The sequence below is a fragment of the Lepidothrix coronata genome, unplaced genomic scaffold, assembly GCF_001604755.1.
Source record: "Lepidothrix coronata isolate B3197 unplaced genomic scaffold, Lepidothrix_coronata-1.0 Scaffold112, whole genome shotgun sequence".
NCBI lineage: Eukaryota > Metazoa > Chordata > Aves > Passeriformes > Pipridae > Lepidothrix > Lepidothrix coronata.
In genome coordinates, this window is record NW_016690292.1 from 2,997,089 (window position 1) to 3,019,502 (window position 22,414).

Consider the following 22,414-nt stretch of genomic DNA (forward strand, 5'->3'; position numbering starts at 1 on the left):
TTACCCGCATCGGCCATGGCATCAACCACAACAGGCTCGGACCAGGCGCTCCAGCTGCCCCGGTACCACGGCCCGCCGGGCTGGGCCCGCACCTGGGCCTGGTAGCGGCTGCCTGGCCGGAGGTCCAGGACTTCTTTCCTGGCTGCCCGTGGAACCTGCAGGACCTGCAGGGAGGCATGGCTGCTGTGGGACGGCCAAAGGGGTGTGGGGCCATCCTGCCTGACCCTGTGCAGGCCGTGTGTTGGCAGTGGAGGTGGGCAGGGCTGCTCGGGGTGCCCTGGCCAGGCCTTACCTTCCAATCATGGCTGTTCTCCACGGCGTAGCGGATCTGGTAGTCCAGCTGCTCTGCCAGCACCTCCAGGGGTGGGAGCCACTGCAGGCTCAGACGGCCCTGCGACACTGTCGCCTGCACGAGCTGTGGGGCGTCTGTGAGCACTGTTGGTGTTGGGGATGGGGATGTGTCGCTGCCATGGAATGGGACTTGGGACGCTGTGTCCCCTGAGCTGGGCATGGGCAAGAGCAGTGGCCATGGTGGCACTGGGACTTACCAGTCTTGTGCAGCCAGAAGGGCTCCTTGAAGAAGCTGAGCGTGGGCAGCATCTGGGTCCGGGTGATGTTCACCAGGACAGAGATGGCACTGCCAGCCCTGGGCTGGAAGGTGCAGGTGTGGGTGCCCTGTGCCCCCATGCTCACCTCCTCGCACTGCTGCCATGCAGCTTCCCTGTGTGAGGAGTGGGCAGCCAGTCAGTCCCACCATGGCATCCCCACAGCCAGTGCAGCCTTGCTCCTCCTGCACTTGCCTAGGAGAGCTACTGCTGCCTGTAGTCAGAGGTGCAGTGTGTCCAGGAAAGGTGGTGGAGAGGTACGAGGTTGATGGTGGTAGGGCAGGACAGAGCAGGGCGTGGCAGGTGGCACAGTGTGGGATGATGGGACACAGCAGGACCAGTGGTGCCTGGGATGTGCCTGCCTGAGTGCCACATGCCCACCATGCCCCTTACCTTGTGCCAGCCCCGCTTGGAGGTGGCCGGTAGAAGAGCTGGTGGGAGCTGCGGGGCTCTGCGGGGTCCCAGGTCCACTCGCAGCGCACATTCTGCAGGTCAGGGGTGCTGCAGCACAGCCCGATGTCTCCTGGGCAGGCGAGAGCCAGGGCGGGGAGGGGGCTGCTTCCCCTTGGCCCCCCAAAACTTGGGTGCTGCACCTCGCCTACCCCAGCCCCCCCACCCCTTGCAGCCCTAGGCGTGGGTGCCTCCCTGCTGTTCCTGCCAGCACGCCGGCAGAGGGGGTGGCTGCTCACCGGAGGAGCGAGGTGTCTCTGCAGCCACTGCCTTCGACCAGGGCCCCCAGACGCCATCCATGGAAGTGCCGTCGGGCTTGCTGCGCACCTGGATGTGGTACCTCACCCCTGGCTGCAGGTCCTGAAGCACTACCCAGGTGTTGGCCTGGACCAGCCCCTGCAGGAGAGGGGCCGGGCTGAGGAGCAGCTGCAGCCCCCAAATCCCCCTGCCCATCCCTGGCCTGTCTGTGTACCTGCCCCACTCCCGGGGAGGCTGTGGCTGCCCTGGCCCTGGGTGTTTGGGTGCTGACAGTTGACTGCATGGAGGGGTCCCCAGGGTGCTCCCCACTGGGGTTCCATGTGGTGCTGCAGGGCATCCCTGGGGAGTTGGCAGGGCAGCACTGCACCTCGTAGAGGAAGAAGTTTGGGTAGTCGGCAAGTGGTGGCTGCCACGACACGCAGAGCTGCCCTGCAGCCCCAGCCCAGCGGGCCGTGATGTTCGCTGGAGGGGCGATGAGACCTGCAAGGAACATGCCAGTGTGTTTGCCCTCCTGCTGCAGTCCCTGCCTGGGCAACCCCTGGTCCTGCTGCACTCAGGTCTGGGGACTGTCCTGGTGTCACAGGGTATTACCAAGTAAGAGGGACTCACCCACTGCGTCCACGCTGAGCTCCCGCCAGTACTTTGTCTGGTTTGTGGTGGCATCCAGGACGCAGAGGTGGAGTTGGGTGAAAAGCCGCACGTCCTGGCTGGGGAAGACGCAGACGTGCCGCTTCCCACCAGCCCCTTGGTGCCACGTGGAGACCACGCATGCTGTGGGCATATCCCTGAGGAATGGAGAGCGGGGTCTTGCAGCACCTCATATGCCTCCTGCCTCGGGTCAGTCTGGAGGAAAGGGGATGTGGGGCACAGCACCGAGACCTCAGTGTCACCAGCTCCTTTCCTGTGCCACCACCCACTGCAGGACACCATCCTCATGGCACTGAGGGACAGCCAATGTCCCAGCCCTGCTGCAGGGTGTGCAGTGGCTGCTGTGTAGCTTCTGTGGGCTCTCCACCATCTCTCCTTGCACCTGGGAGCCCACTGGGATGGCACAGATTGCTGTGGCACCCCGACTCTGCTGCTCTCTGTGCAGGCAAAGGGGAGGCTGGGCTGTGTCCCCACCACCTCCTACCTGCTATACCAGTAGTAGAAGTAGCACATCCCACTTGTTGCCTCCTCCTCCTCCTCGTTCCAGAAGCAGGTGAGGTCCTCGAAGGAGCGGGAGAAACAGAGGATGTCCTCGGACACCCCTGCCAGCAGTGCAGCATCTGGGAGGAGTGTGGGCATGAGGAAGCCTCTGGGCACAAACCTGTCCCCATCCCACCTGCATCCTCCTGCCCCATGCCCGCTGGCCAGCTCACCCCTGAGGCCAGGCTGTGTAGGCACCGGGGCAGCCTGGGCATGGCCGTGGCACAGGTGCCTCCGCCAGCTTGGCATGGCGGGGAGGGATGTGGCACACATGCTGGCTGGCCCTGGGGTCCTGGCTGTGGCAGGGCTCCTCACCCCCCCACACACCACTCCCCCTCCTCAGTACGGGGGTCCTTCAGGAGAAACAAACATCCCGAAATAGCCCTGCGGTCAGAGGGGGACTCAGGGCCCAGCAATCAGGGGGAAGCACCCCCGCTCTGCTCATGCCGGAAGGTGCACGGAAGCGAGATAAGGAGGAGCAGCACCCCAGGGAGAGGGAAAGGGCCTTGGGGCTGGCGTGGGGGCGTGTGGTCCTGAGCAGGGGGGGATGCCCAGACCCTGACCCAGGGACTGCAGGGAGCTGTGGGTTTCTCTGCCCCCCTCAGCAAGCCGCCCTCCCTGTAGTTGCGTGGATGAACTGGAGCATCACATCCTGCAGGATTTCTGTCCCAGACACTGGTGGCTTTGCTGGCCTATGGGCCCCTGCCCCTGTTGTCATGGAAAAGAGGACAGCCCCAAGATGCAGATGTGGGAGGCACAGGGGTGGTCTCGCTGCCCCCAGAACTGCTCCAGCACTCCTTTCTCCCCCACTGCCTCTGTCCTGAGACCTGTCCAGCCCTCTTCCTCCTTGTCTTCCTCCTGGCCTTCCTCAGGGGCTGTCCCCAGCTATGGGACCCAACAAGCCCCCTGCCAGTACCTGGCTCTGCTCCCTGTGCTGAGTGCATCCACGCTCTGCTGTGCACCCTCTACACTGCCAGTTGAGTCCACTCTGGGCCAAGAATAAGTGACAGTCCCCAAATGTCCCTGCCACCTTCTTAGTGTCCTTCTGCTCTCCCTGTCTCTGCTCTTGCCCTGACCCCCCCAACCTTGTTCCTCATTTCCCAGCCTTGTGTTGCCTTCCTCCCTCTGCCCATTGTCCCATCTACCCCACAGCCCCCCACCTGTTCTTCCCTTTTTGCCCCCCATTTCCCACCCTAGGCCTCAATCCCCCCCCCCAGCTCTGAGCACCAGGGGATAAGGTGGCCAGGTCCCAGCAGCTCAGTGACACAGGGACCCATGGCATTGGTCCTGTGGGCTACCAGAGCATCTTTACTGCACACAGGCCATGTCCTAGGAATAGTGGCCACCTAGCTCTGCAGCCCATGCCAACCGTGCTCGGGCACTGCTGCCAAACTCGGGCTCAGGGCATGGGGATGTCACCGAGGCGGTGGGCAGAGAGGATGAGCCCAACCCTGACCCTCCTCCCACTGTCCCAATGGGGGTGACTGTAAATGTGCTCTGAAGGCCACCCTGGCCAGACACCCAGGGTGAGTCTGGAGAGATGAGCAGGAGATCGACAGGACTTTGTTTGGTTAATGCTTCTTAATGGTGTTACAGAAAGTGTTAAAGGGGCTAAAGAGGGGCTCAGAGAAAGCGTGAGCAGCCCTGAAATGCGACAAAGTTGTGAAGTGGCTCTGCCAGGTGCAGTGAGCCAGACTGGAGCATGGTTGAGGATACTTGGCAGGGCAAGATCATGGCAAGGCTGGTGCAGGAGCACTGGGATTAGTCTGGCAGTGCCCCTGCATTACTTGTGGTGCAGAGCTGAGCCGAGAGATGTTAACTTGAATTTCGCTCAAACCCTCATCATAATTACAAGAACTTTTGAGGGGCAGGGAGCCCCTCTGCTACCTGTGCGGGACTGGGAGCACCAGCCTGACATCCTCAAGAGGCCCTGGGGCTACCAGGTCCTGCTTGCAGAGGGCAGGGATGTTCCTTTACTCTGAGCACCTCAGGGTGTCCCACAGGTGAGAAGGGCACTCCACTGCCCACCCCGAACACCCCCTGCAGACCCTCCTGGGATGCCCCTTCCCAATCCTGCAGATTTTGGCTGCTGTGAGGTGCTCACTGCCCACACCTGACATGCCAGCTCTTCTCTGGCCCATCCTTTAGGGGAGGAAATATCCCCAAGGACCTACCTTGGGATGTCACTGGCTCGGGGGCTGGTGATGGGCTGCGGAGGCTGAGCAGGATGGCCGGGATCAGCGAGAGCAGCCAGCCCCAGCACAGGCAGGCTGCCATCCTGCAACCCCCGTACCTTCCCAGCGCCCTGGGAGTTGCTGTGGCTCCTCCAGGCGATGCTTTTTATCTGGGAAGTGGTGGTTGTGCAGCTCAGGAAGCCTGGCTGGGGGCTCCCCCCACCTCATCGCCAGCACTTCCCTGTGCCCGAAACCACCATGCCGCAGCCCCTCTGCCGCCAGCCGCAGTGCCAAGGGAGGCTGCTCCTATCAGATAGGCGGCATGTCCTGCCCTTGTGGCTACCGGCACGCCGGGGGGCTGGGGTAGGAAGAAAAACAACCTCGGAGAAACCAGGGAGGCCCCTGCGTGGGGTAGGGCAGGCTGTCGGGGGCTGCTGCCATATGGGAGCATGGGACATGGAACACTGCTCTGGCTCCGCCCTGTCCTGTGCCACCTGGAGTCTGGCGTGCCCTGGGTCTGCTCTACCCCCGGCCCCATGGCTGTGCCGGGAGGGGAGCTGCAGGCACGGGGGGCACTGGCAGAGCCCACACAGTTGCTGGTGGTTATGGTGCAGGAGCAGGGCCACCATGGGGGGGGTCCCATAGTCACGCTTAACCTCATGCCAATCCACCACTGCTGCCTGGCACGAGTGGCCAGAGGGTCTCCCACCCCGCCAGGGCACAGCACAGTGGCACAGCCTGGGGGGCACCAGCCAGGGCACAAGAAGCCACTTATACATGTGTCCCCACCATGCCAAGGCCGAGTTGGCTTCTCCTTGCCCAGCAGCTGGGGCCAGCACTGCAGGTGCTGAGCAGCCAGCACCAATCTGCCACAGCCAAATTTTGTCAAATCAACCCCACTTCCTTTTCCATTTGGCTACTGGGCTGTGCCATCAGGGAATCAAAAAGGAGAAAGGCCTTGATGTGAGCAGGACTAATGACTGCCTCAGACACCATTCCTAGCTGGGAGGAGAGGAGGTGCAGGGGCAGTGGCACACGTTAGGCTGTCTGTGAGGGCCAGTCCCCATCACTGGTTCACTGGGGACCTCGGGGGTGGGGCAGAGAGGCTGTTCACTAACAGTTGCAGTTAACACCAAAGAGCACTGGAGGCCAGAATGGAAAATCAGAATGGTGTTGACAGGGTTCAAAGACCTTCTGGGGATAAAAGACTCTTGCCCAGAAGGGCAAATGCAAATGCTCCTGCCTCTGGCTGGGTTACCGGGCTCTGCAGGAGCTGCTCTTGCTTCTCATGGGACTGCAGAAGATGGATAGTCGGGCAGCTGGATGTCATGCCCAGGGCTGAGCAAGCTGAAGCCAAGAGAGGTGAAGCCCACCCAGTGTCAGTGTAACAAATGGCAGCAGTACAGCTGAGGGAGCACAGCCCGGGACAGGCACTCCCGTGGGAGGGTCAGCACAGAGCCCGGGTGATCCATGAGGGACAGGCACAAGGGAATCACCCCTGTAGCACGTGTTGTGACAGGCAGGTCGAACATGGCAGGCCCTTTGCAAGACGTGGGAAGTCACCTGCTGGCTCAGCTAGGCAGGGTGGGAAGGCTGCGGAGCTGCACAGCCCCGCTGGGGCCAGCCAGAGGAGCGGGGCCATCCCTGTGAGGAGCAGCCAACCAAGGGGAAACTGCAGGAACAATTTTCAAGCATGCAAGAGGCTGATGTGCAAAGGAAGGACATAATCTGTTCTCCATATCCCTTGGGGACAGGACCAAATCTTAAATTGTGTGTGGGAGCGAACATGTCAGTTGGATCCTAAGAAAACCCATCTCCGTGGCATGATGAGACCATGGCCTTTCCTGGGGGTCATCAGAGGACTCCAGTGGGGACAGGTTTCTGAGGAGTGCCCACCACAGCAGCAGACCACTGGGCCCCACATCCTGTTCCACAGTGCTGTCAGCAGGGTAGAGCTGGGTGTCCCCCCCCACTCCTCTGGACTCAGGTGCCTGTTGCACAATGTTTATTGTCCATAAGGCAGAGCTGACACCTCCAAAGGGTCACTGCAGAGCTGGAGGCTGTGCACAGCCAAAGTCATCCCTTTGCACCTGCCAGGGTGGCCCCATCCCACACCATCGGGGATGCTCACAGCCTTGCTGGCACCACTTCAGGCCCAGAGCACACTGAGAGTTGCAGGGCAGGCAGATGCTGGGTTGCTGCTTCCCCCTCTTGCCCCAAAGCTTGAGCATTTGTGTCCATGGGCTCAGGCTCCTGAGAGCCCCTCTCCTGGCCAATGTGCTGCAAGCACCATGCTGCTGTTTGTCCTTGGGGGCCATCCCAGCATGACCCCAGCAGCATGGGGCTGCGTTGGTGGCTGATGCCATGGCAGTGTGGCCAGCACACGCTGCGTGGGCAGCCAGGGAGGGGATGGCAGAGTCCTGCTGCAAGGAGGGCGCTCTTGGAAGGGGCACCAGCATTTGGCCACTTGGTCCTGGATGGGGATGAGCAGCCCATTGTCCCCACAGCACTGTCCCTGCAGGCTGGTGCCAGCATCACCCCTCTGCACAGTGCCAGTGCAGCCTCACGCCTCCTCGGCGGTGGCATCGATCCCCGCATAGGTGAAGTTCTCAAACAGGGCCATGTTCACGTAGGCCTGTGGGGGAACACCAGTTAGGAGCCATTTGTGACACTGCCCCCATCTACCTCCCATCCCCACTGGCACACTCACAGGCACTGTGCCCTGGGGCGGAGGCAAGAGGTCTCCCCACACCCAAAAAGTGATACTGGGGTTACCATCACACATGGTGAGTGTCACACAGGTTCTGCCGCTGGCTGTCCCCTCCTCAAGCCCAAGGGGTGCTCCAGCATGTGGACAAGCCCAGCACAGGACGGGCATCTGCCACCACTCACCTTCCTGGCCTCCAGCATGCGGATGAGCTGCATGGAGATCTGGGCAAAGGGTGGGCGCTCGTAGGGGCGGTCGCGCCAGCACTGCCGCATCAGCTCGTACCTGGGGGCAGAGAGTTGTGGGCGGCTCAGTGTGCCCACGGGGAGAGGGGAAAGAAGAGCTCTTTGTGGGAGATGGGGGGAAGCAGGTGGAAAACTAAAACCCAGGAAAGGCATTTGGTATGTGAGACGCCAGCTCATCACACAATGCAGAGGGAACCAGGCAGAAGCTACTGCAAGGTGGTGGGAGCCCTGTGGGACAGTGGGGTCAGGGGGACGTGGGTGCCGCCATCAGCTGAGGCTTTGCCCACTTACACCTCGTCGTCGCAGTTACGCGGCTTCTCCATGCGGTAGCCCTGGGGCAGCTTCTCGTAGAGCTCGGCACACGTCATCCCGCAGTACGGTGTCCCCCCTGCAGCCAGAGACACACAGCTGAGGTGGGGACGGTCCCCAGGGTGTCCCCTCCAGGGCTCCAGGAGGACCAGACCTACAGGGACCCGAGTGGAGGCAGGGGACACAGAGAAGTCTTACCCAAGCTGACAATCTCCCAGAGCAGGACGCCGAATGACCACCTGAAAGGGCAGATGAGGCTGTGACAGTGCCCAGTCGAGCACTGCTGATGGGCACGGGACAAAGCCCAGGGTGGAATGGACAGCCAGGGCTTGGGCTGAGCCAGCAGCACCCCAGGGAGATGCATCAGCACCACCTCCTGCCCTTGCAGCACCCAGAGCAATAGCATTGCCACACTGACTGTGCCAAGGAGGGCAGGAGGCAGCCCCAGCCATGCCCCAGCCCTGGTGCCCCTGCCTGCAGGACTTACACATCACTCTTGGTGGTGTACACGCTGTAGTTCAGGGACTCAATGGCCATCCAGCGAACTGGCAAACGGCCCTGGGGAAGCAGAGAGAGACTGTCAGGGGTGGGGGATGCCCTGTGGATGGAGGGCAGTTGGTCCCAGAAGGGTAGGTCCTTCACACTGGTGGTAGGTGTCCTGCCCACTATATGGGTGCAGACCCCATGGAGATGCTTCACTCCTGCCTCACCATTGTCTTCTTTACGTAGACCTCCTCCCCTCTGGAGAGGCCAAAGTCAGCAATCTTGGAGGCCAGGTTTTCTCCCACCAGGATGTTTCTCGCTGCCAGGTCCCTGTGAATGAACTGAAAGGGGCCAGCAGTCAGCAGGAGGGAGCATGTGGCTCCTGCTGACTGCTGGCCCCAGGGACCTCATGCCCCCTTGAGGAGCCCCCGGGTGCAGGGGAAGGATGCTCTGAAGAGCTTGCTGGGGATGTACCTGCTTCTCACTCAGGTACTGCATCCCCTTGGCCACATCTGAAGCAAACTGGAGGAGCTGCTGGGAGGTGAGTGTGGAGGCTGTGCCGTGCTCCTTGGCAAAGGCTGGGTCTGTCTCCAAGACTCGGCTTTTGCGGAGGAAGTCGAGGAGGTTTCCGTAGGGAGCGTACTCAATGGCGATGTACAGGTAGCCTGGGGGGCAGGAGGAGTTGGGCTACTGGGGCTCTCCCCAGAAAAGAGGAATACAGAGCTGGGCAGAGGCTGTGGGGCTGGGGAGAGTGGGATAGCCCTCACCCTTGTTCTCACAGGCACCCAGCAAGTTGATGATGTTGGGGTGATGGCCCAGTTTGCACAGCACCTCCAGCTCCCCAGCAAAGTCCCGATGGTCATTCTCTGAAGCAAACTCTGGAAGCAAAGAAGGGATGGACACCTCAGGCCTACAAGTGCCCTTCCTCTGCTTCTCTGCAAGTGACTCCTGACTCTACTCAGCACAAATATGGCCCAGGATGCACCTTCATCCCTCAGTCCATCCTGCTCGTCTCCCCTGACACTCACCTTTCAGCATCTTGATGGCTGCATTCATTTTCAGGCCGTCCTTTTTGATCATGGCCCTGATGACCTGCCCAAAGTTGCCCTCTCCGATCATGTCCTCAAACTTGATGTCTTCCCACTCCAGGATGGGGTAGCTGAGGGGCTCAGGCTGTGGCTTGGGCCGGCGTGTCAAGGTCAGGGTCCCCGAGTTGAACTGCAGGATGGTCTCTTCCCCCTGGCAGATGGGAATGGGTGAGGTTAGAGGCACCGGGCACCCCTCTGCCCATGCGGCAGTCCCGGCAGGGCAGGAGTTGTGGGCAAGGGTGGGCTCCGCACCCTCTCTGTGTGGAAGTGAGGTCTGGCTGCATCCGGACTGGAGGCTATGGAGCGTGGCCTGGATTGGGCTGGGACGTGGGGAGCAGGGGACACGGTCCTGGTGGGGCAGGCGGCACTCACCGAGCCAGACTGGTACGTAAAGGTGCGGCGCCGGTGGAAAAAGTTCTTCTTGATTAGGAAAAGCGCCAGGAGAGCAAAGAGGATGGTGAGGCAGGTGACGGACACGGAGCCAACGATGGCCAAGAGCAGCTGCTGGTCTATTCCTGCCTGCTCAGTGCTCTGGCTGCCCAGGCTGGGTGGCACGCTCAGCGCTCCTGCCAAAAGGAGGGATGGAGGGTTGTGGTCCCCGGTCAAGCCCTGCCCAGCCTGCATGAGTGGCCAAGCACCAAAATAGACATCTTCCAACACCCAGGCACACCATGAAGATACCACAACCACATCCTGAGCCCCTGAAGCCACACTGGCACAGGGGTGAGGGTGTAAGCACCCGGGCCCTGCCTCTGAACCACTGATTTCTGCACCTTGAACCAGATTTGGATCCAGCCACCACCTCCTCCCATGCCAGCTCTGCTCTGCTTCTCTAGCCCCTTGCTCCACATCTCCCTCTGGCCATGGCAGAGCCACCCTGTAGGTGCCGTGCTGTCACCATGCCACCCCTGCCCCATCAGAACTAGGAGGAGCAGGTTTTCTGGACACCCACAAGAGTTTTGGGCTCAGGCTGCTGCTTCAGAGCCACTCTGAGAGGTCACCACAAGCACCTCAGTCATTCTTTGCTGTGCCAGATCCTGAGCCCAAGCTGCAGCAGAGCTGTGAGCCCCCTGCCTGCTGGGACACCCCTCTCACCGTCTCCCAGGGTCTTGGCTTTCAGGGGCTGGCTCCATTCCCCTGGGACATGGGAGTTGGCGCGGACACGAAACTGGTAGCTGGTGCTGGCATTGAGGCCCCCAATGACCTTGGTGGTTTCGGCGCCGCTGTCAGTATCGATCCACTGGGGTTCACTGGTGCCCCCCACCTGCTGCAGCTCCACGATGTACTTGGTGATGCCCCCATTGGGGTACTCAGGGACCTGCCAGGAGAGCCTGACAGCGGTGTCAGACATGGACTCTGCCAAGAGCAACCGCGGGGCAGAGGGCCCTGGGACAAGGAGAGCAGAGCGTCAGTCCCTGTGACGCCTAACTTTTGCTGAACACCTGCTCCTGCTCCTACAAGTCCCAGGACAGGTCTCTTGGTGCTTCAGGGGCTGCTGTGAGGACTAGACCCTGTGGATGGCTTTGGCAACCAAAGCTGGGCCAGGTTTGAGGGGTCTCCAGGGACCCTTGGCCCCTGCTTGGATGAGATGGAGCTGCTCTCCATGTACAACAGTGAAGCAGGATTGTACTTCCAAATGCTCCTGGCCTCAGAGACTGTCAAGCTAGATGTCTCTGTATTGACTAGCCCTTGTGATGTTTTTTTTCTTCAGCCCTCCCTCATACACTGTCTTCCCACCACCTCCTCTGAGTCTTCTCCTGCCTGTTCACAATCCTAACCCCAAATCTCCAAATCATACAAAGCTCTTACAAACAGGGAGCAGAGGAAACCTCACATCCCTCAAGCCTGATGCCTACCAGTCCTCTCAACATGTCCCAGCCAGTGCCAAGCCTCACCAAAGGCCTCATGCATGCCTTCTCCCTTGGTCACCAGAGAGCTTGGTCAGGCTGATGCTCCCCCGTCCCAGAGTCTTCCACCTACATGGGGGGCTGTGTGCAGGTGTGTGTGTGCCCACAGGTGGGAGTGCAGGGCTCCCAGGCCCTAGTGACCATCCAGCAAAATTACCTGGCAGCAGGGTTAAAGTGAACCAAAGGGAAATATTTTTTTCATGCCAAGTATAATTATATCAAGGAACTTGTGTTGCTACAGGGTGTTGTAAAAGCTGCAAGTATGGACAGGTCCATCAGGATTTGGGCAAGGGTGCAGAGGACAGATCTGTTTTTGAGCGTCACTTGTGATGGCCTGAATGTCATGTTCAGCTTAGGATGTTTCTCGGCTGCTTGGTGCTGGAGGCTGCAGGGTCTAGCAAGGAAAGGAGGACCCATTTTTCCCAAGCAGCTGTTCATGTTCTATCAGAGATGGAACACAGGAGCAGCCAGACCTGGGAATGATTGCTGTTACAATTATAACTGATTTACCATTGTAATTCCCTGTAATAATTCCCTGTGTTCCACTGGACCCACCTTTGCTGTTGATCATGACCTTATAGGGGTCGGAGGGTGGCCCCAGGCTGGTGCAGTGGTACACCAGCACCTCCAGCCCATACTCCTTGTTGAACTCCAGGTCCCCGATGCGGGCAGAGAGCACAGAGATGGATGTGATGTTCTTCTCAGAGACCAGCCGCCTTGCAGAGTCGAAGAGGTGGACTATGAAGCCATGTGCTGGCTCGTGGTTACTTGGCAACTTCCAGTTGACATGAAGCGTGTTTTTCTCTTCTATGGACCAGCCTTCAATCACAGGCTTGACTGTGGGCTCTGCAGACAAAAACGCAAAACCTCATGGCACATCAGCTCTTGGGCTGCAGACTCTGTGCTGTGCAAGAGTTAGGGTCAAGGTCAGGGTCAAGGAGATGGAGGCTCACCAAGGCACTCAGTCACCATGATGGCTTCAGGTCCCTTGCTGCCCTCCCCACCAGCCCCTGGACGGCTCAGCTGCACCTTGACAATGTAGGCAGTCACCGGCCGGAGGTTCATGAGGGTGATGTTCTCACTGTTGTCGACTGTCGGCCAACAGGACACATCAAAAACATGCCCATGACCCACAATCTGCCCTACAACCGGGCATTCCCCTCAGCATCACTACAGGGGGCCTGGTATGGAGACCTCTTCCCATCCCAGACCTCCACTGGCTGGGGCAGCCATCACCTCCCACACAAGTCCTACCTGTGCCCCCCAGCCCTGCAGGCACATACCCACAATGGATGACCATGCTGAATTGTCATCCTTGGGCTTGTAGAACAACTTGATGGAGGTGATGGGCCCATCACCAGAAAAGTAGTCCACGGGTGACACCACGAGCTGGCGGCTCTGCTTGGCCAGCAGCCGGGGGGGGCTCAGGGGTGCTGGTGGCACTGTGGGGGGAAGGAAGGAATGACACTAGTGTGACTGGGAGCAACGAGGAGCAGACTGTGGAGACGTCTGCCACCTCTGGACTCGCTCCACCTTTGTCAGGAAAGTCTTTTAAAACCACCCAAACCTGTCTGCTGGCACTGCAGCATATGATGGGAAGCACCCAGTCCAGCGCAGGGGGTTTGGTATTGCCACACTGTGCTGTCAGCCTCCCCCAGCAACCCTGGCTTATCCTGCTTGTTGCCACCACGCTTTCCTCACCTCGGATGTTGACCTTGACTTTCCGGCTGTCCTGGCCCCCAGTTGTGGAGACCCGGCATTCCCAGAGCCCTGTGTCCTCCTTCCTCAGGTGCTGCACCTGGAACTCGCAGGTGATCTGTCCTGGCTCGATGATGGCCTTGATGAGCTGTGGGCACAGAGGGTGCTGTGAGCCCCCCTGCCCAGCCCCCCTGGCTCAACCCCAGGGTCAGCCTGAAGCTGTCCAGCAGCCCCTGGGGGAGACGGGTGCTTTTGGGGGAGCTGGCACCATGGAGATGGTGGTGGGGCAAGAGCACGGGTGGTACCTTGAGCACAGTGCCATCAGCCTTGCGCAGCTCCACGCTGTCACTGGTGGGCAGTGGATTGCCAGTGGCCACGCAGCTGACAATGGGCTCTGAGCCCAGGTTGAACTCCAGCTCTGAGGCCAGCTGGATGATCTGGGGGAACCGGTCTGGCACAGAGAAATCAGTGTTAGGGCTGGGCCTGCCCTTCCCCAGGCATGCCAGGCTATCAGCTGTCCTCAGACCTGGCCACAGCCAGACCCTGGTGCCAAGGGGCCAGGGAGATGGATGCTGTGTCCAGCCCTCATCCCCACCCCACATGCTGGGCTCAGCAACACTGTCAGCACAGCTAATCCTGGGGTGCCAGACCAGATGTTCCCCTTGCAGTGCCCTGGTTTCCATATGGTTGAGGGCTATTTCTGCAGGCAAGGGGTCCTGCTGAACCAGCTGGTGAGGCCAATAGCCATTGGCCCTCCCAGTCACCACTGAGGAAGGAGCCAGAGCTCGCTTGAGGGTGTGGGACAGACACCCACCACAGCCCCCTGCCAGCCTCACCTGACTTCTCGCAGTGCTGCCCATGCCAGCCTGCCGGGCAGACACAGCCACTGAAGCGGTTACAGCTGCCTCCATTTCGGCAGGTGCACTCCAGGGCACAGTCAGGGCCATAGAATCCCGGGGGACAGGCTGTGGGAAGAGGAGAGCTCGCTGCTACCCCTGACCATGGCACAGGACCATAGAGACAGAGACAGCAAACAGCTGGTGCAGGCAGCAGTACTGCTCAGCCTGTGCCGACCCTCAGGCTGGGAGAGGTTTGCACAGGTGCTGCTGGAGAGCAGCCAGACCCTGGAGGAAGCCCAGGCTGGGTGGGAGAGCTGATGGATACCCGCGTTCCCGTACCTTGGTTGCAGCGGGAGCCGCTCCAGCCCGAGGCACAGGAGCAGCCGTAGGGGTCCGGCAGGCAGAAGCTCAGCCCCCGGCAGCCCTGGGCTCTCTGGCATGTCTCCTGGCAGTTGCGGCCAAACTGCCCTTCCCGGCAGGCTGGAAAAAGAAGCGTGGTTTGCCCTCACCTGCCATTCACCCATGCACTGCTTGGTGCTGCCTTGGGTGCCCCAAGCCCCATTATCACCACCTCAGGGAGACACAGGACCCATATGGATGGTCCAGCCCTGCTCCAGAAATAGAGGGCAGTGTGGGTGGGGACACACGGGGGGTGCACAGGGAATTTCTACCCACAGTGCTCTGGTCTGGGGGTGCAGCAGGGCCCCCACATATGCCCTGGGCACAGCACCTACCTCGCTCACAGCGGGTGCCCATGAACCCTGGAGGGCAGATACATTCACCGACATGGTCGTGGCAGATGCCGCCGTTCAGGCAGTCAGGACAGTCCTTCTCACAGGACGGTCCCCATTTCTTCGCAGGGCAGGCTGTGGGGAGAGCAGAGTGGGGGACAGGGTGGCACCAGGCCAGAGGGCAGGCTATGGCTGGCTGTCCCCACACCCCAGGGAGCCAGGGCACTGCTCACCTCTCACGATGAGGCGGTAGAAGGCACTCCACAGAGGGCTGTCCCCCATGAACGTGGCACTGTAGACACCGTTTTCATTGACACTGACGTTGGGAAGTGTCAGGACGACGCGGTCACCCTGCACCTCACCCCGGTCTGTGGTCTGGTAGTAGGTACCTGCAAGGGGACAGAGGGTTATCCATGACCTCCCATGCCTCCAGAGCCAGTGCCAGGCACAAGCTGGGAGCAGCCCCAGCCCTGTGCCTGCTCTCAGGACTACTTGCCATTTCTTTTCCACATAACATCTGTCTCCTTCCTCTTAAGGATCCTGGCAGAGAAGGTGGCTGGCTCGGCAACATTCACAGACTGCGTGGCCTTCACCGGGAAGAGGTGGGCTGCAGAAGAGGAGGAGGAGGAGCACGTTTAGCAGTAGGGAGACACCCCCTGGCACAGCCAAGCACCCACCACGTGCTTCTCCTGGGATGTCATGACACATCTCCTGCTCCTGGGTCCGCTCCTGGATCCAGGACCCCATCAAGGCTTTGCAGGAACCGGGCTTCCTTCCTGGCCCCTCCAGTCCCCGTGGGCAGACACCAAGGAATGGGATGGGGCACTCTGCCCTCTGACCAGCCCACCAGCCCCAGCCTAGCGTGGGATGCTGGTGGCAGCAGTCTGGGGATGTGACATCTGGGACAAGCTTGCATGGTGCACTCTGCCTGCTGCAGTCTGGGGAGGTGTGGAATGCTGCAGGGAGGGACATCATGGGCAGGTGGGGAGAATTCGGTGTGTGGGACGCTGCACACCAGCCCCCAGGAGTGGCCACCCTGTCACAGCTGTTTCCCTGATTCCCCGGGTGCTGGGGTGTGCAGCAGCACTGAGCTCCTGGAGTATTAATGTGAGTCAGCCAGACCCCAGCTTGAGCATAAACAGGGCTATAAATACCTTAAGGCCTGGGAAACCAAGCCCTGGGCGTGCCAGGACAGACACAAAGGAGGACACAGGCGGCTGCTGGCTTTTGGAGCCTGGCAGTACTCCAGCTTGCACTCACTAGAAGGAGCCACACCGGGTTGGAGCTAAAACACATCCAGCTTGTGTCCCACCCCACTGAGGCCAAGGACCAGAGGAAGCAGCACATGCAGCAGGCGCCGGGGAAAGGGCACCGCAGGTCACACTTCTTGGTAACTTCCCAGAATCGCCTCCCCACCTATCCCTCCAATTGGGATCTTTCTTCCGTGGACTTGGCAGTCCCTTGTAAAGCGCACACAGATGTGGCCCACATTCTGTCTCACTCCAGCTAACTCCCTGGAACAAGAGCCAACAGTTCCCCGAGGATCTCCAAACCCAGCCCTTTGTGTTTGCCCACACCGATTTACCTGTCACTCCATCACTGCAGCTCTCCCAGAGTGCATCTATCCCCTGTTTCTGTGGCACTCCAGAGCCCATCCATTGTCTCCCCAGGCAGCTCAGGGATAGCAGCCAGCATGGCTGCTTGTTCACTTCTTTGTACCCACAGCCAGTGACACAAGTCCCTGCAGAGACCTTCTGCCATGCCAGGGGGACTTGGTGGGAACTCCCTTGTGTGACAAGGACCACTCCTTTTCTTGATCTCCTTTCTTTTAGCCAGTTATTTACCCATGCAAAGACCTCTCCTGCCACCGCCTGGGTGCAAAGTTTCTCTCAAAGAACCTTTGAAAAGGAATTTTCCCAGTTTTTTCCAGGAACCCAAGCAGACAGTGTCAACTGGGTCTTCCATAGCATCCTCACTGCTGCCATCCCAGAGACTCTCCCACTGCAAACTCAGCTGCCTTTTTCTCAGGGGCCACAAATTCTGCTCCTTATTACAGTTTCTGCTAATTTGGTGGGTTCCAATCTGGGTTTACAGGCCTGTAACTCCCTACCCAGAAGCTTTCAGGAAAGGCTGGTGTCCCACGGGCAGTGGCACAGTCTTGCTCACTGCATGCCTGACAATGTTGTGCTGCTCTGTTCCGCTATTTATCGCCTGTCTCCTGCTATCAACACTGGCATTTCAGACAGATCACCCAACAAGTTTCCCCAGTTTCTGTATTGTGCACATAGATGCAAAACTAAAAGAAGTTTGGTTTTCTGTAATTGTTTTTCTGCTCCGCATATTGTAACAAATAGTTTACTGCCAGATGTAAACATTTCTGCAATTACTCCTCAGGATCTCTTTGGTCTGCTTTACTTTGTTTTCATAGCAAAGCTTCCAACATTTATCTTACTTCTTATGTTTTTGTCCATGCATGACCTTTCAGGAGGTGCCAGCTTTTCTCTAACAGCATTCTCCACCCACTGTTTCAAAGCCCTGGCCTGCCTGGTTGTGCTTTTGGGCTAAACAGGGGAGATGACACATGCCAAGCCCCCACAGTGGGTTCTATACCCAGCCCTCCTGCCCCCTGCAAGCTTGTAATTTTTTTACTTGCTATTTCCTTTGTTTTTTATCTCCTCTTCCTCTAAACAGACCAATGTCAGCTTCTTTGGAACTTGTAAAAGAGACACCTTTTTGGCACTTGTAACTCCCACAGGGGCTTGAGCCCGGGCACCAACCACCTCCTCCACAGCACCATTTTGGCCTGGCTATCTCACCCCAGGAGTGGGGGGCTGGGTGGGAGCACCCCTTCATGGGAAAATACTGTCACACTGATGGAGACCCAGAGCCAGCACCTCCACCTATGATTTAATCTGGGGGTGCATAGCCCCCCTTGTGCTCCTCACCCCCCACTGCTGGTCATGCCTCCCACACTGTCTCTGTTTGCCTCTGCTTTGCTTCCTCAGCACCTCTGTGTCTCTTTGGTTGCTCAGACCAGCCTGCTCTATTTCCAGTAGGACCACTGCCATTTTCAGCTTGAGCCTCTGACCGAAGACACAGGCTGGGCCCTGCTCCTTGGGGGATGCTTGGACCCCACCAGCAGCCTCTGTACCCCAGCTTGGAGACACTAGAGCTGCTTGCTGAAGCTGTGTTTTAAAACAGGGAAACTTTTATCCTCTCCTCTTATTCTCAGCAAAAGGTCAACTGTTTTAGCTAAACTTACAAAAAAAGAGCTAAAAAGAATCCAGAGGCAAACACCTATCAGAAAATCTCAGTCCTAATAGTTTTGCAAAGTCTCAAGCAGAGGGAGCGGAGGTTGGAGGGGCAGTGTGGGAAAGTGCTGCCCCAGGTGGTATCTCTGCTACTAGCCAGGCCAGGGAGGACCTTTTGAGTTATATGGCCCGAAATTGGAGCAGGAAATGAGCCCAGCACTGCTCTTGCCTACAGTGCACCCTAGCAATGCCTCTCAGCAAGGCCCACTGCTGGAGCAGTGACATGCTGCAGCTGGATGGTGTTTGTCAAGCTCCGGTGAGGCTGCCGAAGATATGCCCTGGCATTACCTCCTCCCTGTGAGCCTGCAGTGGAGACATGGGCTGGCACAGCTCCGAAGGGCTGCCCCCCGCTTTGGTTAATGATTTCCAGACCCCACAACCTCCTCCAAGGGCGCTCAGCTTCCTTTTGGACCTTGCCCTGCTCCTAGGCATCATTATGAATACAGACGGCTCCTCCATAGGGCTTGCTCACTCTCCTCCAGCTGAACATTGCTCCCATCTCCACCCCGCCCATGCTGGTGGACCTCAAACCTCACCGCTGTCCCCCCACCACACCAGCTGGCGCTGGGATTGCAAAGCTCCCACGTGCAGGGAGCTCCCACGTGCATCCAGCTGGCAGGCAGGGCGTGCCCGCTGCCCCCCCCGGCCGCTCACCATTGTGGCTGTTGTGCACATAGACCACCTGTGCCTGCTCGGTCGGGGTGCGTCCCAGGCAGTAAAGGATCCCCACCAGGTCGGCCATGGAGAAGCCCCTGGCCTGCACGTGGTTGCTGCGGTTGCGGTAGTTTTGGAAGCCCGTTTTGGGGTGCGTCATCACGATCTTGTTCTCCCGCTCGATCTGCAGGTAGCTCACGTCGCGCTCCCCCATGACACAGGAGAGGAAGAAGTCAGAGTGGGACAGGCTCTGCACGTTGGCGATCAGGGTGATGTCCAGGATGGCCCCTGGGGTGGGGGAGTACGAGGGCACGTCACAGCTGGACAAGGGCACGGCCATCCCAGCCCTGCCTCGGGACCAGTTCCTGTCACCCAGATGTCACCCCTTTCCCAGGACATTTTTGCCCCCCCCAGCCCAGGAGGCACAGCCAGGGCACAGCAAGGTGCGTTGCAGACCCATTGGGATGACACAGTGGGAATTTCCACTCTCCTTTTGGAGATCCCGACTGGCTCAGCTCCCCACCGTGAGCCAAGCTTGCATCAGAATGGGGGTCTTGGGGTGCCTGTCCTCCCATGCTGGGGGGAGGCAGGCAAGGGAGGGCAGCGCTGGCCTCTGAGATATCTCAGTGGCTGATCACAAAGGGATATTTCTTCCCTCCAAACCCTGCTCTGATGGCGCCACTGAGCTCCCACAGCTCCCTCATCCCACCAAGCCTTCCTGGGGCCGGGGCTGCTCGCTGGGGCAGAGGGAAAGGCGCGATTTACCTGCCAGGCATGGAAGGAGAAGCAGAAGATAAACGTGGAGTCCCATGTCTTTGGAGTGTGTTCTGAATCTGGCAGAGGTCAGAAAATCCCCAGCATGTCCCAGCCACGGCGGTCAGAGCTGGAGGCTGTGGCTGCCTAGGGGCTCCAAGTAAGCGGCACCTCAGGACCCCTGCCCCCTGCCCGTGCCCCACATCTTGCTTCTACGCTGCTGCTTGACTTCCAGGGCAGCCGGGACCACCTTCTGTGGTGCATAGCCTGGGCACGGAGAGGAAGACGCCTCCGTTCCTGCTTGCTCAGTGGCCAGCCACCCACTCCTCCAGGGCTAGGGCTGTGTGCTCGGTGTTCCTCGGGCCATGCTGAACCCCCAGCCCGGGCAGGAGGTGCCTCACGCCCCAGCCCGGCCGGGCGGCAGCATCCCCATCCCCTCGGTGCAGCCCCGTGGCTGATGGCTGTGGGAAGGGCTCTCTGGAGCAGGGAAAGGAAAGGGGCCAAGGGGCCGTGGCTGGTGGCGGCGGCGGAGCCAAATCCTGTTTCCCATGCGGCGTTTCCTGCTCTCCACCCATTGTTTGGAGACGGCCCTGACTCCAGGAGCCGGCGGGAGCTGCCCTGCACGGCTGTCCCCCGGGGAGCGGCGTGCGGCAGAGCTGAGGCCGCGCACACCTCGCAGGCCTCGGCCTCCCTCCGACACGGGCCCAGTGCCGAGGCGCGGCCACATCTGGGCTCCATGTGCCGGGCCGGACTCACTCCTGCAGTGGTCCATCATGGGAACACCGCCCAGGCTGAAAGGGGCTGTGTGGGAGCACAGGCAAGGCAACAAAAAGCCAGCCAGCCCACACCGCAGGGTGGCCATTGCCCTCCGTGTTGCCGTAAACATGTCTGGGAGGAAGTGGAAAGCGGTGGAAAACCTGTCTTTCCCTGAGTGCTTTCCCATGCACAGTGCTGGCCCGGGCACAGCACGGCATGACCCCGCTGCCCCCACAGCCCCAGAGGGTCTCAGTCCCTTCCAGTGAGGCTGCACCAGCTACCGGTGGGGTCCAGGCTTGTTGCCTGGCAAACAAAAAGCATTCCCTGGGAAATCACCGTAAGCTTCACCCACCAAACCTGGTGCTGCTTCACAAATCGAACTGTTCCCATACAAAAACCAGGGCTGCCAGGGAGCGAGCCTCATGTTTTGGTGTAGCATGAGCCCATGCTGTATCCGGCCAAAAATCTAAAGCACACATGGAGAGGAAAGGGAAATCCATTCATCGCTTCCGACTATTTACAGAGTGCTCTGGGGCCACGCAGTGCCCGTGGCATGCTGAGGGAGGGATAGCAGTGGGTAGGGGCTCCCCCAGTGCAGCCACCCCACAGCAGGAGGAATGGAGAGGATCCGACAAAGATGGACGCCAGTTGCAGCTGCCCCCATTTGCCTGGAAAACAAAGCATGGTGCTTTGTCATGGGCTATGCATGGGCAAGGGATTGTTTTTAGGAGACCCCCTGGGCACTTGAGGCACAACCACAATGTAAAGGCAGAGTACAAGGCCATCCCACTGCAGGATGTGCAGAGGGTGGGCAGCTGGGGGTGGTCCCTCTTGCTGTCGGTGTCTTCCTGGGGAACCGCACACGCCCATTTTCCTGATCAACCCCAAGCTCATTTGCAAGTGCATTGGGACTCATGTGCACACTCAGTAAAGAGGACAGATACAGGAATAGATAGGTAAATGGTTTCTTCCCCTTGTTTACTGGATGTAGAGGCCAGTCATGCTCAGAACCATAAGCACCATCGTGCCCCTGCGTGTTTACATGTGCTGTGCCTGGGGAAGCAGCTCATTCTGTGCTCGCCTGGTAGCTGTGAGGGAATGCATAACACAGAGCCTGAGTTTCGATTCACCCTGTGAAATGTTCTCTGGCATGAAGATCTATTTGAGGATGGGATCTATTTGGGAAAGAACATACGCACTTTATGGGAAGGCTTTGAGACCACAGGCTCTGCAGTGTGCTCCTCCAGGGAGCACAGTGTGGCCTCTGTGACTGCCCGAGGGGAGCCAGTGCAGAGCTTTGCCTTTTTGGGGAATGGGAGCCATTTGGGATCACTCTCTGCAGCAGGCAATGCCCAGGGGATCTCAAGGATTTATTGAGGGATCTGACCCAAGCTGATTTGTCCACTTGCATTTTTTTTCTAGGAGCACCTGGATAAGAGCTGTGCTGTCTAACTGTACAGATGCCTTGGGTTGGAGGTAGGCTGAGAAAACTCTCTGGGGAGTTTTGTGGAGATGCTCAACCAGGACCCTACAGCTCCAGTTTAAGCTTATAAATCTCCAGAGGAGGAACCAGATAGGTACAGCTGAGCACAGCCAGAGCAGCTCCCCACACGTGCTCTCCTGTAACATGGAAAACTCCAGTTGCCCAACCCACAGCACACTGAAAGCAGCTGAATTTCTGCTGAATTTTCAGACCTCAACTTTTTTTGATGAATCATGTTAGACTAAAAAAAACCCCAGAGACTGATAAAAATATTCCTTTTTGTTATCATTTGCACGTTCTAATGCATGGCACCACATGCCAGAAACCATAACACACCGATACGTTTCCTGATAGGAAATGCAAACGCCCTGCAAATCCACTGAGGGACTGGGCTGACCCAGCAACATTTTCTAGCCCCGCTCCTCTAGATGCTTCTTTTGTTTTACACGCACAGAGGGTCCTGGGGAGGCCCCACAAGCTGGGCTAAGGGCTGCTGCCACGAGGCGTAGGAGCATCCCGGGAGCAGGGTGGCCAAGCATTCCTAGCCCACCTGGTGGCATTGGCAGGGCAACTGGGGAGCAGGAGCTGTCTAGTTGCGTTGGCATCCAGCACATGCCTACAGGATGAAGGACAGGCTGCTGGGAAGCCCTCTCCCTGAGGAAAGGGTGGGACGTGCAGCTGTGGAGGAGCCCTTTGGCAGCTGGGGGAAGAGGGGCCACCCTGTCCCAGTCACCGATGGGTGGAAACTGCAGCTCCACAGTGCTCTTGTTGGCAG

At 59.2% G+C, this 22,414-nt stretch overlaps 2 protein-coding genes across 3 annotated transcripts in view; both read right to left on the bottom strand.

Moving 5' to 3' along the window:
* Positions 1 to 4,778, bottom strand: part of MPL (MPL proto-oncogene, thrombopoietin receptor) — a 5,810-nt gene extending 1,032 nt beyond the window's left edge. The window contains 9 exon segments of the mRNA XM_017824603.1: positions 5 to 164; positions 293 to 435; positions 549 to 721; positions 999 to 1,246; positions 1,248 to 1,451; positions 1,528 to 1,793; positions 1,923 to 2,098; positions 2,446 to 2,581; positions 4,676 to 4,778. Of these exon segments, the coding sequence (XP_017680092.1) occupies positions 5 to 164; positions 293 to 435; positions 549 to 721; positions 999 to 1,246; positions 1,248 to 1,451; positions 1,528 to 1,793; positions 1,923 to 2,098; positions 2,446 to 2,581; positions 4,676 to 4,778 (1,609 nt within the window).
* A 1,825-nt stretch (positions 4,779 to 6,603) lies between these two features.
* TIE1 (tyrosine kinase with immunoglobulin like and EGF like domains 1) lies at positions 6,604 to 20,200 on the bottom strand. 2 transcript variants are annotated; one of them, XM_017824774.1, is made up of 23 exons: positions 19,413 to 20,200; positions 18,648 to 18,935; positions 15,179 to 15,289; positions 14,916 to 15,071; positions 14,686 to 14,817; positions 14,291 to 14,431; positions 13,949 to 14,077; positions 13,418 to 13,563; positions 13,116 to 13,260; positions 12,698 to 12,856; positions 12,368 to 12,505; positions 11,970 to 12,260; positions 10,603 to 10,893; positions 9,760 to 10,073; positions 9,448 to 9,658; positions 9,187 to 9,297; positions 8,894 to 9,084; positions 8,647 to 8,760; positions 8,424 to 8,494; positions 8,135 to 8,175; positions 7,919 to 8,015; positions 7,568 to 7,667; positions 6,604 to 7,310 (listed from the first exon to the last, which is right to left on the bottom strand). In XM_017824774.1, the coding sequence occupies exons 1-23, from the start codon at positions 19,456 to 19,458 to the stop codon at positions 7,239 to 7,241; spliced, it is 3,495 nt and encodes a 1,164-aa protein (XP_017680263.1). In that variant the 5' UTR covers positions 19,459 to 20,200; the 3' UTR covers positions 6,604 to 7,238. The 2 variants fall into 2 exon arrangements, with proteins under 2 accessions (XP_017680263.1, XP_017680264.1); XM_017824775.1 differs by having other exon boundaries at positions 9,880 to 10,073; positions 19,413 to 20,199.
* Positions 20,201 to 22,414: the final 2,214 nt, after the last annotated feature.